This window comes from Eschrichtius robustus, chromosome 1, assembly GCF_028021215.1.
Source record: "Eschrichtius robustus isolate mEscRob2 chromosome 1, mEscRob2.pri, whole genome shotgun sequence".
Taxonomy (NCBI): Eukaryota; Metazoa; Chordata; class Mammalia; order Artiodactyla; family Eschrichtiidae; genus Eschrichtius; species Eschrichtius robustus.
The window spans coordinates 163,181,158-163,200,053 of record NC_090824.1 but is presented as its reverse complement, the minus strand read 5'-3'; the positions used below and the strand labels follow the sequence as shown (position 1 = coordinate 163,200,053).

At 39.7% G+C, this 18,896-nt stretch overlaps 1 protein-coding gene across 1 annotated transcript in view; it reads left to right on the top strand.

Annotated features, from left to right (window-relative positions):
* BLM (BLM RecQ like helicase) overlaps positions 1–18,896 on the top strand; it is a 101,574-nt gene that overhangs the window by 37,216 nt on the left and 45,462 nt on the right. The window contains exons 8-13 of the mRNA XM_068558199.1: positions 558–749; positions 2,171–2,289; positions 3,243–3,356; positions 6,287–6,385; positions 6,595–6,743; positions 17,607–17,713. Coding sequence (XP_068414300.1) covers positions 558–749; positions 2,171–2,289; positions 3,243–3,356; positions 6,287–6,385; positions 6,595–6,743; positions 17,607–17,713 — 780 coding nt within the window. The remainder of the gene's footprint in view (positions 1–557; positions 750–2,170; positions 2,290–3,242; positions 3,357–6,286; positions 6,386–6,594; positions 6,744–17,606; positions 17,714–18,896) is intronic.

Below are 18,896 nucleotides of genomic sequence, written 5' to 3'. Positions count from 1 at the left end.
CTTGTTGAGCATGAAGTGTTGAGAAGTCATTCAGGTAGAAATGTCTGGCAGACAGTTGGAGGTGCGTGCAGGACTGGAACTTAGGAGGGCATCCATCAAGTCTTAAGAAAGAGATCTAGGCATTGTGTGCACACCAGTGATGTTTAAGGTCATAGGACTAGGAAAATTCAAAAAAAAAAAAAAAACAGTCTAAAGAGCCCAGTCCCAAGTGTCCGAAAGATTCCCAAATTTAAGGGGCAAGTGGAGGAAATGGAGCCAGGAAAGGGAATTTAAAGCAAGTAGAAAACCCATGATTATCTTGAAGGTCAAGAGAGAAGAAGGAGAGAATAAATAGTAGTGGTAGATGCTGCAGAAAAGTCAAGGAAAGACTTGAATTTGGCCCTTAGGAAGTCTCTGGTGGCTTTGACACTGCGCAGCGAGGAAACTCTGATAAACAGGTAAAGAAGGATGTGCTGCAGGGAAACATACACCAATGATTATGCAGGGCAAAGGGTTAAAATGCTAAAACTGATTTGTTACAGTAATGCCCTGATTTCTAACATTGATTATTTTCTTAGACAAGTCGGAGCAAAATTTAGCATCCAGAGATCTGAAACACGAGCGTTTCCAAAGTCTTAATTTTCCTCATACAAAAGAAATGATGAAGATTTTTCATAAAAAATTTGGCCTGCATAATTTTAGAACTAATCAGCTAGAGGCGATCAATGCTGCACTACTTGGTGAAGACTGTTTTATCTTAATGCCCACTGGTATGTATTTTTAGATATGAATTGGCAGGAATCCATTGGCAGATGTTAAATGAAAGCCCTTTAATAAAAATAAAAAGAACCTACACAGTATTTCTGTCATTTAGGGACCTCTAAACCTCCCATGCCATAGTTAGGAAAGTGTATCACCTCAATCCTCTATTCTAGTTGTTGATATGATAGCATTTATTGCCCTTTTAAGATTTTCAACTCAAAGCTCATTGTGTTGAATCGATCTAGGATTTTTCTTTGGGAATTTTTCTTTTTTCTAGTCGAAATTAGCCTGGAGCATGAACCAAAAAATTACTGTCAGAGACCACTACCATTTCTGGCAGTTTATTTGGTACAACCTAGTGTTGTATGGTGGTTAAAAATCATCAGCTTTGGAGCGATGCCCTAGGCTTAAAGCACAGCTCTGCCACTTATTAACAGTGTGGACTCGAGCAAGGCACTTCACTCCCTGAACCCCAGTCTCCTCGTGTGCGCAGTGGGGATAATACCAACGTGCCCACTTCACAGAATGTCTTGAGGATTAAGTGAAAAGCATTGAGTGTAGTTCTTTCTTGTCCTCAGTTTTGAAGAGATCCAGGACTTTTCATCATGCTATTAAAGTTTATAACAACTGTTCAATGATTTATAGTCATCCAAGTAAGAATATTAAATAAGCCATTAGGATAAGAGGCATGGGGACATTGTAAATCAACTATACTTCAATTGAAAAAAAAAAAGGCAGCAGCAGCATTGGGAGTTTGGAGTTTCATTGTTCACATGTAGTCTTCCCTCTGCCTTTTACTCACCTTTGTTGTGACCTTCAGCAATTAGTTGTTGCCATCATCATTAAATAATGTTGCCTGGGTTCTGAATTTTTTCAAACTGATTTTAAATTTTAGACAGTGTTGGTTTGTTTAATCAGCAGCATTCCATACTTCATTAACTTGTTCAGTCTGTGTCTTCTGATTTGACTCCAATTTGGTACTCCAAAACTGAAGCTGGAGAGGACCCTGGCATTGATCTCATCCAGAGGTTTGAGGTGTTGGTTCAATGGTAGAATTCTCGCCTCCCTCGTCCAGTGGTTTTCATGGCTTTCCATTATCCTCTAGGGTTTCAAGGGGGCATTTTTCAGGGTCTTTCTCAAGTAGACTTTTAAAGTAATTCTGTTGCATTTAAGTTTCCTGCCCTGATTCTTGCTTTTGCTATGATATGCACCTACATAAGGTGTCCCAAGAGATCATTTTTACACATTTAAATTGACCAAATATTTTGGCTCATTCAAATACGGCATATTTTGGCACCATGGAGAATATCGCTTGGTGTCCTATTAGTTAATTACTTTAAATATTATATGTAATTTATATTGTAACTTTTGCCTTCATGCTCTCAAAATAGAATCTGACAGATTTTTTTGTTGTTGTCATTTCTTTTAGGAGGCGGTAAAAGCCTGTGTTACCAGCTCCCTGCCTGTGTTTCTCCCGGGGTCACTATTGTCATTTCTCCCTTGAGATCACTTATAGTAGATCAAGTCCAAAAGCTGACTTCCTTGGATGTAAGTTAAAACACTACCAATTATAATAAAAATGCTAATAAAAACATAATTTAAAAACAATTATATTTCAGTACTCTGGGTAACCTTTTTCATTAAATAGTTCATGGATTATAAGAATAAAGCATGGCAGTTATATTAAGTTGTACATTTAAGAACAAGTCTTTGAGAATTCTGGTACAGATAACCTTCTGGAGTTCAGTCTGATTTTACTCTAGAAGAATGTATTTTGGTAAGAACTTTTAACCTGTATTTTACTGATGCAAATTTTTTTTTTCTAATATGGAAGGATTTCTTTTTTTACTCCTGTCAGATCAGCTTAGTTCTCTCTCACTCCCTTAATATCTTAAAATGCATACACATGTGCATGCCCACACACATATGTCCTTTTTCCTCCTGGCTGAGGTTAAGAAAGTGTATGAATGCAGTCTGTTAAATCCTACATACTGTGATCAAACAGAACTGTTTTCAGCGTTATGAACCACCACCCCTCAACAAGACCACTGGTTTGATTTTTCTTCCCAAGGATGTCTCAGTACAGTGATAGAAGCTATTGTTCAGCCATTCATGATGTTATGGTCCTTTCATTGTTGTTATGCATTAAAACCCAAAAGATGCATTTACCTAAAAAAAAAAAATGTGGTCATACATTAGGACTGGAACCTTCTGGATGCTGAATTCATATTTATCTTACTTACAGATATGAAAAGCTAAGGAAGTAAAGAAACGGGAAAAAAGAAAAGAAAAGGAAGTAAACAATGGGAAGACTATTTGACTTATGGTTAACAAGGGTTTTTTAAAAATATGTACTGATTACTTTTTATTATGTTGAGATTCTCTTTCCTTTGACAGGTGTGATATGTGACTTGTAAAATATTTATGAAACCTACGGATAAATGTAATCTTGAGTCAGATGAATGGGTAAAATTTAAATTGTTTACTACTTTTATGCTTAGATTCCAGCTACATATCTGACAGGTGATAAGACTGACTCAGAAGCTACAAGTATTTACCTCCAGTTATCAAAAAAAGACCCGATTATAAAACTTCTTTATGTTACTCCAGAGAAGGTTTGTATTTATATCATTATTTTAAAATACTATATTAAAGCTGTTTTAGAAAAACAACCCAGTTCTCCCTGCTGAGTAAGGAAAAACCCGGTCTTTCCCTTCTGTGTTTCTCTCCTTTACTACTCACATAGAATATTTCACTTCTAGTCACCAAACGTATGGAGGTTTTTCCTTACATCAAGCGGTTCTCTGTCAACTATCCAGAGATAGTGTCAGGTCCCACAGGTTAAGGGCTCAGTCCCACAAGATTCTTACCACTCTGCTTCAGGGCCCAATCCACAGGGTACCCGCAACTTCTGTCTGACTTGGCTACAAATCAGAGGTTCCCGTGACCTCCTCCTGCTTGAATTCAGTGACTTGCAAGAGCAGCTCACAGAACTCAGGGAGACACTTACTTACATTTACCAGTTTATTAAAGGCTATGGTAAAGGACACAGATAAACAGTCAGATGAAAAGATACACAGGGCAAGGTCTGGGAGGGTCCTGAGCACAGGAGCTTCTGTCCCTGTGGAGTTGGGGTGCATCAGCCTCCAGTACGTGGATGTGTTTGCCAACCTAGAACCTCTCTGAACCCCATACTTTTGGGATTTTATGGAGGCTTCCTCACGTAGGCATGAACAATTATTGACTCCACTTCTAGACTGACTCCCTTCTCTGGTGGATGGGGGTCGGACTGAAAATTCCAAGTTTCTAATCATGGCTTGGTCTTTCTGGTGACCAGCCCCCACCCAGGAGCCCACCCACAGTTGCCTCAAGAGGACAAAAGATGCTCCTAGTGCTCTTTTTTTTGGCTGCATTGGGTCTTTGGTGCTGCGCGTGGGCTTTCTCTAGTTGTGGCAAGCGGGGGCTACTCTTTGTTGCCGTGTGCTGGCTTCTCTTGTTGCGGAGCACGGGCTCTAGAGCGCAGGCTCAGTAGTTGTGGCTCACGGGCTCAGTTGCTCCGTGGCATGGGGGATCTTCCCAGACCAGGGCTCGAACCCGTGTCCCCTGCATTGGCAGGCGGATTCTTTTTTTTTAATTTAAATTATTTATTTATTTATTTTTGGCTGTGTTGGGTCTTCGTTTCTGTGCGAGGGCTTTCTCTAGTTGTGGCAAGCGGGGGCCACTCTTCATCGCGGTGCGCGGGCCTCTCTTGTTGCAGAGCACAGGCTCCAGACGCGCAGGCTCAGTAATTGTGGCTCACGGGCCCAGTTGCTCCGCGGCATGTGGGATCTTCCCAGACCAGGGCTCGAACCCGTGTCCCCTGCATTGGCAGGCAGATTCTCAACCACTGCGCCACCAGGGAAGCCCGGCAGGCGGATTCTTAACCACTGCGCCACCGGGGGAGTCCCGCTCGTACTGCTTTATCACTTAAGAATTTACAGGAATTCCAGGAACCCTGTGCCCAGGAACTGGGAGCAGAGACCAGTGTATCTTTTCTATTATCTCATAAAAGCCCATTAGAATATGTATATTTAAAATTTTTTGACATAATTTCTGATGTACAGTTTAGTGCAAGAATTCCTGTATAACTTTCACCAGGAAACCCCAAATGGTAACATTTTACTGTAGTTGCTCTATCATTCTCTCTCTCTCTTTTTCCCTCGAACATTTGAGAGTAAGTTGCAGACATATCTTTTTAACCCTAAATACTTCACTGTACATCTCCTAAAAACAAGGAATTCTCTTGCATAACCTCAGTACAGTTATCAAAATTAGAAAATATTCATTGATGCAGTACTATTACTTTATCTGTAAACCTTATTCCAGTTTCACTAGTTGTCCCAATAATATCCTTTCTAGCAAAAGAAAATCCTAGATTATGCATTGCATTCTGTCTTTCATGATTTTGACAGTTTTGAAGAGTGAAGGCCAGTTGTTTTGAGGACTGTCCCTCAGTTTATGTTTCCTCCTGATTAGATTTGTATTCGTCATTTTTGAGGGGAATATCACAGAAGTGGTGATATGTTCTCAGTGTATCCTATCAGGAGGCATTTGGTGTTGATTCATCCTATAATATTACTGGTGATGTTAGTTAACTTTGATCATTTGGTTAAGGTGTTGTCTGCCAGACTTCCACTGAAAAATTACTCTTTTTTTGTGATTATTAATTACAAAAATAAATGTAATTTTTTTTTGTAATTGTAGGTATCCTGTTGTGGAATACTCTTGAGACTATGTAAATATCCTATTACTCATCAGACTTTGACCCAAGAGTTTTATCATCCATTGACGATTCCCCATTAGTTATTATTGTAGTGGGTGCCAAATGATGATTTTTTTCTAATTTAGTTGGCATTCTGCTGTAAGGACAGGCTTTTCCCTTTACCCACATATTTATTTGTATCAATATGAAATCATGGATTCTTAATTTATTCAGTAGGTTATAATAATTACTATTATGTATTTTGATGTTCTAATTGTCCTAGGTTTGGCCAGTGGGAAAGCTCCATCAGACTGGCTTCTGTGACCTTTTGACATGTCTATCAAGACGTGGGTGCCAGAGATGGTCATTGCTACTGGCATGTCATTGCTTCCAGGCCCAGTTATGGACAGAGCTACAAAATATAAATATATGTACATATATATATGTATATATGTACATATATATGTATATATTTCCCCCAGACAACACACACACGTAACACATGTCTCTAACCCTGCTACCACTGTAAACATGTGGTGGCTCCCAAATACGCTGAGGCAGAAAAATTCTTTTAGAACCACTGACCTAATACAAAACTGTTTGCTAAATGTGGGTAAACATTCTAAAATGCCTCACTTGCTATTTCCTATTACTTCTAATTCTATTCGTAGGTCGAAATCAGAACCAATTTTACGTGGAGGTTTTAATACAACTTAAGTCATAGTGAAACTTAAAGACAACCAAATCCTTAAGGTGATATGTTTAAATGTTTTTAAATGTCTGATTAATGCATTTCTGGTCTAGGTCTGTGCAAGTAACAGACTGATTTCTACTCTGGAGAATCTGTATGAGAGGAAGCTCTTGGCACGTTTTGTTATTGATGAAGCACATTGTGTCAGTCAGGTAAATACTGTTCTCTATGTCTTGAGGTACCAGTAAATTGTACTACCAACAGTATATATATTTTCAGAGCCAAGAGAAAAAATGTTGAGTGAATTATTCTGCTATTTCACTGAAGAATAAGGTGGTTCTTAATATAGTGAGCAGTGTTTGCTTTATATAAGGAAGATCCAAATAGTCTGAAAAGCAGTATTTTGTTTTTTTCCAACTAGTGGGGACATGATTTTCGTCCAGATTACAAAAGAATGAATATGCTTCGCCAGAAGTTTCCCTCTGTTCCAATGATGGCTCTTACTGCCACAGCTAATCCCAGGGTACAGAAGGACATCCTCACTCAGCTGAAGATTCTCAGACCTCAGGTGTAAGTTGTCGAAAGTTATTAATTTTAAAACCCTGGGGCAGTGGTTCCCAGATTGCTGCACATTAGAATCATCTATGGAGTCTTAAAAAAATCCCAATGCCCAGGTTGTACCCAATGCCAATGATATCAGAATGTGGGGGGCTGGGAGCCAGTATGGTTTGTTTTTTGTTTTTTGTTTTTTTGGCTGCATTGGGTCTTCATTGCTGCGTGCAGGCTTTCTCTGGTTGCGGCAAGCGGGAGTACTCTTCGTTGTGGTGCGTGGGCTTCTCATTGCAGTGGCTTCTCTTGTTGCAGAGCACGGGCTCTAGGCATGCGGGCTTCAGTAGTTGTGGCGCGTGGGCTCAGTAGTTGTGGCTCGCGGGCTCTAGAGCTCAGGCTCAGTAGTTGTGGTGCACAGGCTTATTTGCTCCGTGGCATGTGGGATCTTCCCGGACCAGGGCTCAAACCGTTGTCCCCTGCATTGGCAGGTGGATTTTTAACCACTATACCACCAGGGAAGTCCCAGCCAGTATGTTTTTTAAACTCCCAAGTGACTCCAATGTGCAGCAAAATTTGGGAGCCAGGACCCTGGGGCTTTTCTTTGCTCACTGAAATTAAAACTCTATCCCAGTACCTGTTTTGGAAATAGGGATAAAGTGCATGCCATACCTGTTAAATCCTAGGATAGTCCCAGTAATAAACTAGCTTTTATTTATCCAGTTTTGGCTCCCGTATATCCTAGAGTATACATGATGAAATGAACAGATGAACCTGCTTTGTCATTTTCCTCTGACGTCCCAGCTATATCCAGGATGTTGAAAACAGTCCAGAAACTATGTATACAGCTTTTTTAACTTTGTTTTCATCTGAACAGCAAAGTGCTTCTTATTGCCACCAAATCCATAATTATTCAATAGCAAAAACTACTGTAAAAAATGTCCCCAATATAGGTTGCACTGAATTATTTTGTGCCTCTGTATGACTTTGTAGAGACAGGTACATTCTCTGACGGGTTAATTTACTCAGCGAATATTTACTTAACAGCTGTTGTCTACCAAGGTTAAAATATTTTTTCCTTCTAATTTATTAGTGGGTGCTTTAAGGAATGGAATGCTTTGAGGAGTGGAATTAGTGGGTGTTTTAAGGTCTGAAGGAATAATGACTAATGTATTGGGGTGAATTTTTAAAGCTTTGTTCATTTGGAAACAAAGAGAATAAGCTGGCTCTGTAAATATTATAACCAGTAAGAACAATAACAGCATCGCAGTGGGTAATGAGAAGAACTCTTAAGTGCCATATGAGGAGACATGAGGGGGTTTGAGATTAAGATAGCTTCAGAGGCCTTTGCAGATTAAACTGACATTCTTAAGCCCAAGGATTTTAGAGTCCTCAGAATTTTGTGGGTGTAATCAAAAAAATTGGAATGCAAATTTTTTTTTTTGGCTGTGTCGGGTCTTCGTTGCTGTGTGCGGGCTTTCTCTAGTTGTGGCGAGTGGAGGCCACTCTTTGTTGCAGTGCATGGGCTTCTCATTGTGGTGGCTTCTCTTGTTGCGGAGCACGGGCTCTAGGTGCACAGGCTTCAGTAGCTGTGGCACGTGGGTTCAGTGGTTGTGGCTTGCGGCCTCTAGAGTGCAGGCTCAGTAGTTGTGGCACATGGGCTTAGTTGCTCCGTGGCATGTGGGATCTTCCTGGACCAGGGCTCGAACTTGTGTCCCCTGCATTGGCAGGCGGATTCTTAACCACTGCGCCACCAGGGAAGCCCCAGAATGCAAAAATTTTAATTTAATCTTACTTGCAGAGGAGTGTTTGTATAAAATTTGGGGGAAAAAGATATTTTCTTCCATAATTGATTTACAACATTATATTTAAGGTGTCTTTGCTTCTACAAGTACTCCATTGATCTATAAAAGCTTTTTTTTAAATAAGCAGTGTTTTTAGCTTTTTTCCATCAGTTTATGCCAGATGCAATCTACTATTCTTTTAGATCAGTAATATTAATTGCCAAATGCCCATAGTTAAAAGAAGTGATATAAATTCAATTCACCTTTTGAATAACCTTTTGAAAGTGTAGAATTTGTCATTTTTGTTTGAGTAAACATTGCACATACAGGTTTAATATCTTTTCCTACTAATGTGCGGGGGAGGTCTGCTTGGAAAAGTAATAGATTGTACATTTCCTGATCTAGCATGTGGTGCCCTGTGCATATTTGGCACTCAGTAAGAATGAATAAATGAAACATATGGAGGAACTTTGGTAAATGTGGGTAAAATATGAAAATTTGGGCAGGTCTGTTGACTCAATATATTTGGTACTTCTATATTTGGGAGAATTTAAATCCCTAAGTGGAAGTAAAAGATTTTAACAAACACTTTCTGTTACATTTTTTTCCTGATCTTCTTTTCTGCCCATAGGCCTCTTGTTTGGATTAAATTTCCCAAATGCTGCTATGTCATGGCCCTGGTGAAGGCATGTGTCCCTAGGGTTGAAGCCATGGCCCCCATGCTTCTCTCCTACTGCCAGTCTGTGATAATAGTCTTCATCTTCGGGAAATATGAGGATGGAAATAAATAAAATGGATTGACTTTATTCCTTTTCCTTAGGGCCTTAAAATACGAACTGAGAAAGAGAAAAGAGATAGACATTTAGACAGTAAATACAACAATAATACTATAATAGGGCCTTCCCTGGTGGCGCAGTGGTTAAGAATCCGCCTGCCAATGCAGGGGACACGGGTTCGAGCCCTGGTCCAGGAAGATCCCACATGCCGCGGAGCAACTAAGCCCGTGCGCCACAGCTACTGAGCCTGAGCTCTAGAGCCCACGAGCCGCAACTACTGAAGCCCACGTGCCTAGAGCCTGTGCTCCGCAACAAGAGAAGCCACTGCAATGAGAAGCCCACACACCGCAACGAAGAGTAGCCCCCGCTCGCCGCAACTGGAGAAAGCCCGCGCACAGCAACGAAGACCCAACGCAGCCAAAAATAAATCAATCAATCAAAAAAAAAAAAAATACAACAATAATAGCTAACACTTACATACCTAGCCTATACAATGTGCCAGGCACTGTTCTTGGCATTTTATGTGTATGACTCATTTATCCACACAAAAGTCTTATGAGGTCAGTACTCCTATTTCCCTCACTTTATGGATGAGGAAACTGAAACACAGAGAAATTAAACAGCTTAAACAAAGTCATACACCTAGCAAGTATTGGAGTGAGGACTTAAACCCAAACAGTCTGCTTTCAGAACCCTTTAAATACTGTACCAAATGCAGAATGAAGTAAGTGGTGATTAGAGATGTAAATGGACTGCTGGAACTTCGGAAGGCAAGATTGACTGTAACCCAAAGTAACAACTAACTGTTACGAGGAGGGGTCAGGTAGGGTTTTATAAAGGAAGTGGACTTTGTAGGAACAATGGTCTCTTTAAAGTTTTAAATGGCTGTACTGAGATATAAATTACATACCTTACAATTCACCTATTTAAAGTATGCAGTTCTATGGGTTGATGTTTTGCTTTATTTTTCGTTTATTCACAGGGCTGTGCAACCCCACCACTACCTAATTTTAGAACATTTTCGTCTCACTTAAAAGAAACTCCATACCCATTAGCAGTCAATTCCCACTATTCCCTATCGCCCCAACCCTAGGCAATCACTAATTACTTTCTGTGTCCATAGATTTTTGCCTATTCTGGGCATTTCATGTAAATAGAATCATATATTATGTGGCCTTTTGTGATTGGCCTCTTTCACTTAGCATAACATTTTCAAGGTCCATCCATGTTGTAACACATATTGGTATTTCATCCTTTTTTTATTGTATGTATATTCTATGTTTTATTTATCCATTCATCATGTAATGGATATTTGAGTTGCTTCCACTCTTTGGCTGATATTAATAATGCTTCTATGAGCATTTGTATACAAATTGTCATGTGGATGTATGTTTTTATTTCTCTTAGGCATATACCTAGGAGTAGAATTGTTGGGTCATATGGTAACTCTACATTTAATCTTTTAAGGAGCTGCCCAATTATTTTCCAAAGCAGCTGCACCATTTCACCTTCTGTAGTATATGAGGGTTGCAATTTCTCCACATCCACACCGACACTTGTTACTGTATCTTTTTGATTATACTCATCCTAGTGGGTATGAAGTGGAAGGTGAATGGCATTTTAACAGGTGAAGAGTGAGAATTCAGGGCTGAAGTTTCTGGCATGAAATTACAGGTCAGGCCCAAGGAATGGTGGATAATCCATTGGATAAGAAGAGAAATATAAAGGGATGACCCTAGAAAGGTGGCTTGAGGCCAGATCTGGAGGGTCTTGCATATCATGATGGTAAAGTGTTTGGACTCTCTTATGTAGGCATTTTGACCTGGGGAGCGGCTTGATCTGAACTCTATGGTTGAATGATAACCATGGCAGTGGAACAGAAGATGGAGTGGAGGAACAAGAGATTAGAGGCAGGGTGGCCCTTTAGGATCCCAGTTGTAGCCATCTAGGAGAGAGATTGGCAACACCAGAAGAGGAAGGAAGGGACAGAATCCAGAGAGAAAGCAGAGTTGAATCAATGAGACTTAAAAGAATTTTGGAAAATTGTACCACTTGTACATTTTTTAACTTGACACCTAAAATTTTTCAACATGACTTTTTTTGTTTTTTGTTGTTTTGTTTTGGTTTTTTGAGGGAGTTCCCCAACCAGGGATTGAACCCAGTCCCTCAGCAGTGAAAGCACGGAGTCCTAACCACTGGACCACCAGGGAATTCCTCAACATGAGTTTAAATAAAAAGAACAGTGGTCTGTTGTAAATAACATTTTTAAACAAAATTGTTACTTAGCTCTTTTAAATGTATCCAGTAGACTATAAACATAATATAGCGATTCTGTACCTACTTTCTCCCACTTATAGAAGACATAATAAAAATTTTAACTCTTTAACAGATTTTTTAATTTCCCCTTTTCTTTTCAAACTCATATTTCTCTTTCAGTTTCCCTACAGAATTTTATCCTAATTTTATCCTGTTTTTATGCATGAAGCCTGTTGCTTACTCTGTCATATTTACTGGCAAGAAAAATATGTATATAAATTATTTTTAAATTTCCTATACCAAAATTTTTGTCCTAATTGAATTATATGTAATCATTAGTAGTACCTGACTGATCAGAATAGCTTAAATATTTTTGAAAATAATTCTTAAGTATCAATTTTGATGGGGAATGTGTAACTTAATGAGATAGGACTTTTTCCCAATTAGTACATATATCTATGGATGAATCAAGTCTGTTCATATTTCTTATTTTTATAGGTATATTTTATAGCATTGAGAAATGTTGCTCACATAAACATGTAGATAGGAATGGAAAACATTTTATTACAGTATTAACTCTCAATTATTTGAATTCCTTCTGATGTAAATGCCAAAATTATATAATGATCTGTCATCAAAAATTATTTTTAATGATCTGTCAGCTGACATCTCAATTGAGTCCTGCAAATTTTGTGAAAAGCGAAGAATTGAAAACCATCTGACTGACAAAATAAGTCAGATCATTAGTTACTCACTTTACTTTTTCTGGGAAATATACCCTAAAAAAATGCTTTACCAAAACTTTTCTAATGACTATTAAGTATTCGTGTTACTCTTTCACTCAGGTGAATCTTGTGTCCAGTATATTTGAAGGAGTTGGGGAAATCAAAATACTATTAGTTTCAGTACACCTTTCCTAGTATATTTTTTACATTTATTTTTAATCAGGTGATATGCTTTTCTTTTTTTTAAATAATTTTCTTTATACCAGTCCTTCAAAGAGCTTATCTGTCTGCTGTGTGGAGGGACTCCTAATATGCTTTCCTAGTCCTCAACCTTTTTTTTTTTTAGTATTTATTTCTTTAATTTTTGGCTGCGTCGGTTCTTAGTTTCTGTTACTAGGATCTTCGTTGGGGCATGCTGGATCCTCTGCTGCAGTGAGCGGGCTCATCGTTGCAGGGTGCGGGCTTCTCTCTAGTTGTGACACATGGGCTCAGTAGTTGTGGCGCACAGGCTCCAGGGCGTGTGGGCTCTGTAGTTGTGGCACAGGGCTCTCTAGTTGTGACCCGCATGCTCAGTAGTTGTAGTGCATGGGTTTAGTTGCCTGGCAGCATGTGGGATCTTAGTTCCCCAACCAGGGATCGAACCAACGTCCCCTGCATTGGAAGGCGGATTCTTAACCACTAGACCACCAGGGAGATCCCTGATATGCTTTTAAATAATAGTTTTGTCAGAACTATTCAAACAATGGCACATGACTACCGTATAACCTAACTGGCAAAGCCAGTTGTCATTGCCAAACCAATTGGCCAAACTTATTTTCTTACCTATAAAAAAAATTTTAACATTGTTTTTCAGTTCACATAAACTACTTAGTGCGTATCCTCATGACAGTGCCTCAGTTCCAAGAGCAACAAGAGCTGAGCGCAAATTGATTCCATTTCCTGACACATCACTTAAAATGACATGAGTTTGACACCCTGGACCTAAAAATATTTACCATTTTAATGGCAACATCAGTACTCCCTTTGTGAAGATATTTTGGAATCCAAAGCTTTTTTAGAAAAGAAAATATTGAGATATAATTGACACACCACATAATTCACCCATTTAAAGGTTAGAATTTAGTGCGTTTGTTTGTATTTTCAGAGTTGTGCAACCATCCCCCGAATCTAAGTTAGAACATTTTCATCACCCCAAAAAGAAACCTAGTACTCAGCAGTCACTCCCCATTCTCTCCTCATTTGTGCCCATCTTCTTTCACTTAACCTGTGTTCAAGGGTCATCCGTGTTGTAACACATATCAGAACTTCATTCCTTTTTATGGGTGAATAATCTTCCATTGAATAGGTATTCCACATTTTATTTATCCATTCATCAATTGATGTGAACTCTCTCTAACTAGAATATCTGTTAATTCCAAACATCCCATTTTCCAACAGGCCAAGTAAGATATGTTATATGTAATGAACTCTAAGAGACTGTTAACTTTCTCATTATAACAAATTGTGTGAATGCAGTGGACCCTTGAGCAACATGGGTTTGAACTGCATATGAACATTCACAAACAAAAGGTTTTGTGTGTACCTGTATTTTCATTTCTCTTGGGTATATACCCAGGAGTGGAATTGTTGGGTCGTATGGTAACTATCTTTAACCTTTTGAAGAACTGCCAGACTGTTTCCCAAAGTGGCTGCACCATTTTACATTCCCACCAGTTGTATAGTGGTTTCTGATTCCACCACCACTTACTGTTGCCTCTCTTTTTTTAACCCAAAGCTTTTTTTTTTTAATGTATAAAACATGGTTCTGAAATTAAAGTGTAGTGTAAAATGTAGGGAAGAGCAGTAAAGCCATCCTTGTGTATAATCATTTCAGCATTCCTATTGGTAGGGAAACTCATGCACCATTCCCAACTTAAGCCCAAATCATATCAAATAAGTTTCAAGAATATCTACATCATTTGTATTCCTGGGCAATTCTTTTTATGCCTTAATTTTATCAGGACTGCAGTTTCCTTTGCTGTGGCAGTGATTGTAAATGATTAACAGAACAATCAAAAGAGTCTATGGGCATATCAAGTCCTTTATCTACCGTCTTTTTTGTCACAATCTGCTACACATTCTTCTGCCATTTCAAGCACTAAAAGATCTCTGAGTGTTTTGTACATATAAACGATATCTTTTTTTTAATGGATATTTTTCAGCATTTTTTAAACATTTATTTTATTTATTTATTTTATTTATTTATTTTTGGCTGCGTTGGGTCTTCGTTGCTGCGCGCGGGCTTTCTGTAGTTGCAGCGAGCAGGGGCTACTCTTTGTTGCGGTGCACGGGGTTCTCATTGCGGTGGCTTCTCTTGTTGCGGAGCACGGGCTCTAGGCATGCGGGCTTCAGTAGTTGTGGCTCGCAGGCTCTAGAGTGCAGGCTCAGTAGTTGTGGTGCATGGGCTTAGTTGTTCCACGGCATGTGGGATCTTCCCGGACTAGGACTCGAACCCATGTCCCCTGCATTGGCAGGCAGATTCTTAACCACTGCACCACCAGGGAAGCCCTAAATGATATCTTAAGAGGGATGGTTTCAAAGTACTGTTTAGCAGTAGTCTCACAAGACTCTCAGAGTAATGTGTTCTATGACAATAGGAATGAAAGAAGCAACTTCATAAAGTGAGAATCATCTTCTCTCCCACCACCTTACTCTCAGTATATCTGAAATCAGAACACCCCAATAAAGGCCAAAATACTTTATTCCTGATGTTATACTTTACCCTTAACAGAAATAATGTAAAACACTTAGAGACATGAAGCCCTACCAAGAGTTTCTGGTATTTGGATTAGAGAAAGTTTCATCTACACCCATACTATATTTCAATTTGTTTTGTTTGGTGTACTGGAGGTTTTTATGTCCAAAACAATGCACAGTGGTAAAGTTGAGAATGGGTGAAGAGTAAAATTTGTTTGTTTTCCAAAAGTGAGAGACAATTGTAAAAGGAAAAAACGGGGCAGGAGTAACAAGCAGGGAGTTCTGACTACAGGCATTCTCAGATCCATCTTTTAGGGGGAAATTCATAAGTGTGAAAACAGAGGATCTGGAAATTGATTCCTTTAAAATTGTCTTTGCTCATGTACCTTTGGAAAGTCTTTTTGAACCCTAGGGGTATGCACACCCTGACTTTAAACCACTGACCTGAAAGAAGTTGGACTGTGGTTTAGAACTCTGAAAAGAGGTCTAAGCTGGGGGTGAAAGTTGGGACTCACAGGAATGATATTTGGTGCTGTTTAAAGCAGTGAGGGTGAGGTCCCTGAAGAAGATAATAAAGGGGAAGAAGAAAGAAGAGCCAAGCATTTTGGGGGGTGATTCTCATTTAAGGAGTAAGCAAGGAAAGGAGAGAAGGAGAGGAAGAAATCAAGAGAGGTAAGGGGGAGAAACCCCACGGGTGTGAGCACTAATAGAGTTTTCGGTAAGGATAGCCAACAACGTGGAGAGGTAAGAGAATGAGGTCTGACAAAAGACCAGCGTGCGTGGGGCTTCCCTGGTGGCGCGGTGGTTAAGAATCCGCCTGCTGGGGCAGGGGACACGGGTTCGAGCCCTGGTCTGGGAAGATCCCACATGCCACGGAGCAACTAAGCCCGCGAGCCACAACTACTGAGCCTGCACTCTAGAGCCCGCGAGCCACAACTACTGAGCCCCCGTGCCACAACTACTGAAGCCCGCATGCCTAGAGCCCGTGCTCCGCAACAAGAGAAGCCACCTCAATGAGAAGCCCGTGTACTGCAACAAAGAGTAACCCCCGCTCGCCACAACTGGAGAAAGCCCATGCGCAGCAACAAAGACCCAACGCAGCCATAAATAAATAAGTAACTAGCTAACTAACTAACTTACAGACCAGTGCGCGCACCAAATGCAGTTGAAAGATTACCACTGCCTACTGCATAGCCTTCTTATCTGTATTGCAGCCCCTTCAGGAACACGACTACTGCCCTCCACATGTGAAGTGTTGCGTTCTTTAGTCCTAAAACTAAATGTTTATCTTATCAATGGCAACAAAACCTGGACCCATCTAGCTTGGACTTAGATACAAAGACAGAAAGACAGTGGTTTTATTCCCCATCTTTCCTCCCTCTGATCCCCACCCCCTGTCTAGAGGCAACCTCCTTACCACAGGTTATTGCTGTTCATGGTCTCTTTGTTTCCTTCCGTCCACCCAGGCACTGAGATGTCTTTGTGCTCTGACTTTAACTCATTAGATAGTGTTCTCTCTCCTTCCCATGGCAATGTTGGAACCTGGCACAGCTGGAGGGTGTCGTCAGGGCCAAGGGCCCTGTAACAATTCCCTTATCCTTCAGTTTTTAAAAGCTTTGATAGGATTTCCCTGGTGGTCCAGTGATTAAGTCTGTGCGCTTCCACCGCAAGGGGTGCGGATTCCATCCCTGGTCGGGGAACTAGGATTCCGCGTGCCGCATGGTGCGGCCACAAAATAAGTAAATAAAATAAAAGCTTTGCTAAAACAATTTTGGTAGAATGGTAATGGCAAAAGCCAGAGTGGAAATGATGAGAGTTGAAATTGGATGTATGGTTGGTTGGTTGGGGGCATGAGTCTTCTTAGAAACTTGCCTTTGGAGGGAAAGAACGAGGAGGGATGCCAGCTGCAGTGGAATGTACATAGGGTCAAGAGAAGCTTTTGTTGGTTTTAGGATTGGGGGTCCTGGAACATATGCAGAGATAAAAGGGAAGAGTTCACAGAAGAGACTGAAGCACAAGAAAGGACATAATGGAGAGGAAGAGCTCACTAAGGAAGTGGGAGGAAGTGCGGGACCAAGAGCAAAAGGCCAGAGAAAGAGGAGCACATCTGTCTCAGAGTCAGCCACGCTCCCCTTGGGCGCATAGCCAAAGTACAGTGATCAGGGTCTGTAGGCTTGAGCTCCTGCAGCCCTGCAACCAGCTCCTCGCTCTTCTGTACACAGTCAAAATTTGGGGGTGTTGGTGGCCTAAAGTTATGTATGTTTTCTCTATGATTTTCTTAATCTTTTAAATAACGTTTTCGCCATCTCTGCTTTTAATCCACCTCATCTTGGAGACTGGGCTCCTGTCTTTTCTGCAGGTTTTTCTCTTCTGCATTCCTTCTGATTCTTTGTTAACTAGTCCCGTAGACATTCCCTCCTTATCACCATTCTTAATCCTTAACCTAACTTCTATCTGTGTTTTATCATGTAAGCTGCCAGTAGCTATATTCAATTTAAGACAACTTGATAATTAGGTTTGCATTGTGGAAAATCAGCATTTAATTTTTGAAGATGGCTAAAACTATATTTTCTCATAATAACAAAATTTTATGTTTGTGACTTCTTTTAGGTTTAGCATGAGCTTCAATAGACATAATCTAAAATACTACGTGTTACCCAAAAAACCAAAAAAGGTGGCATTTGATTGCTTAGAATGGATCAGAAAGCATCACCCACGTGAGTACAGCCATGTGATAAATCATGTCTAGAAATAATAAATGTTTTTTTAGTACCACAATTGAATATATAAAATTGCATATTAAACATTTCTTTTCTCATTATGATAGCACGAACTTGCTATTCATAGAGCAGAATATTGCAACTCTCTCAATTCTGGAAATTATAAAATCTCATTTGGTTTGTTAACAATAAACCCTAACAAAAAGTATATTAAATACTCCCTCCTACACGCCTGTATTGTAATTCATGGTTTCACTGTCATTCCTCTGGCTTCTATCAGTTAATGAATTACACAGCTCTGTTTTAGTGCCTTCTCCCAAGTGTGTCTGCCTTTGAGTTATATTAACTAAAACGAGATTCTGAAATTCATGGTAGTTTTCCATGTAACCTCTTTTCTACTTTTCCATGGAGAATTTTTTTGTTAAACATCTCTATTTCATTTTCTTTAATTAGTATACGTATTTGTTTGAATAAATCAAACAATGCAGAGATAGACCAAGAAAAAGTCAGTAATTTCCTTTTCCAGTCCCCCCCTCCCAGGCACCTAATATAAATAATAGCTTGTGTGTGTATCTGTATCTTTGGCTCTGCCACAGAGAGATGACTTTTTCTTTAATACCTTTTATTTTTTGATTTTAAAAATAACATACATACAAACAGCAATAAATATAGTGAAGAGAATTTAGAAAGCAACAAAAAAAAAGAAAGAATCAAAAGACAAGCCTTACCATAGGGCAAGTCACGGTTACCATTTTGGTTTATCTCCTTCCAATAATTTTTGTATGCATTTTTCTTTCCATTAGCATACTGTATATACAGTGTTTCTACCCTTACCCTGTTTTATATTTTGAACATTTTCTCATGTCGTTTTAAAAACTTAGAAAACACTTAATAGTTGCAATATGTTTTAAACAGTATTTTTTTTTTTTTAATCCTCTTGGGCTTTGCTTTTTTTTAAAAAAAAAATAAATTTATTTATTTATATATTTATTTTTGGCTGTGTTGGGTCTTGTTTCTTTGCGAGGGCTTTCTCCAGTTGCGGCGAGCGGGGGCCACTCTTCATCGCGGTGCGTGGGCCTCTCACTGTTGCGGCCTCTCCCGTTGCGGAGCACAGGCTCCAGACGCGCAAGCTCAGTAGTTGTGGCTCACGGGCCTAGCTGCTCCGCGGCATGTGGGATCT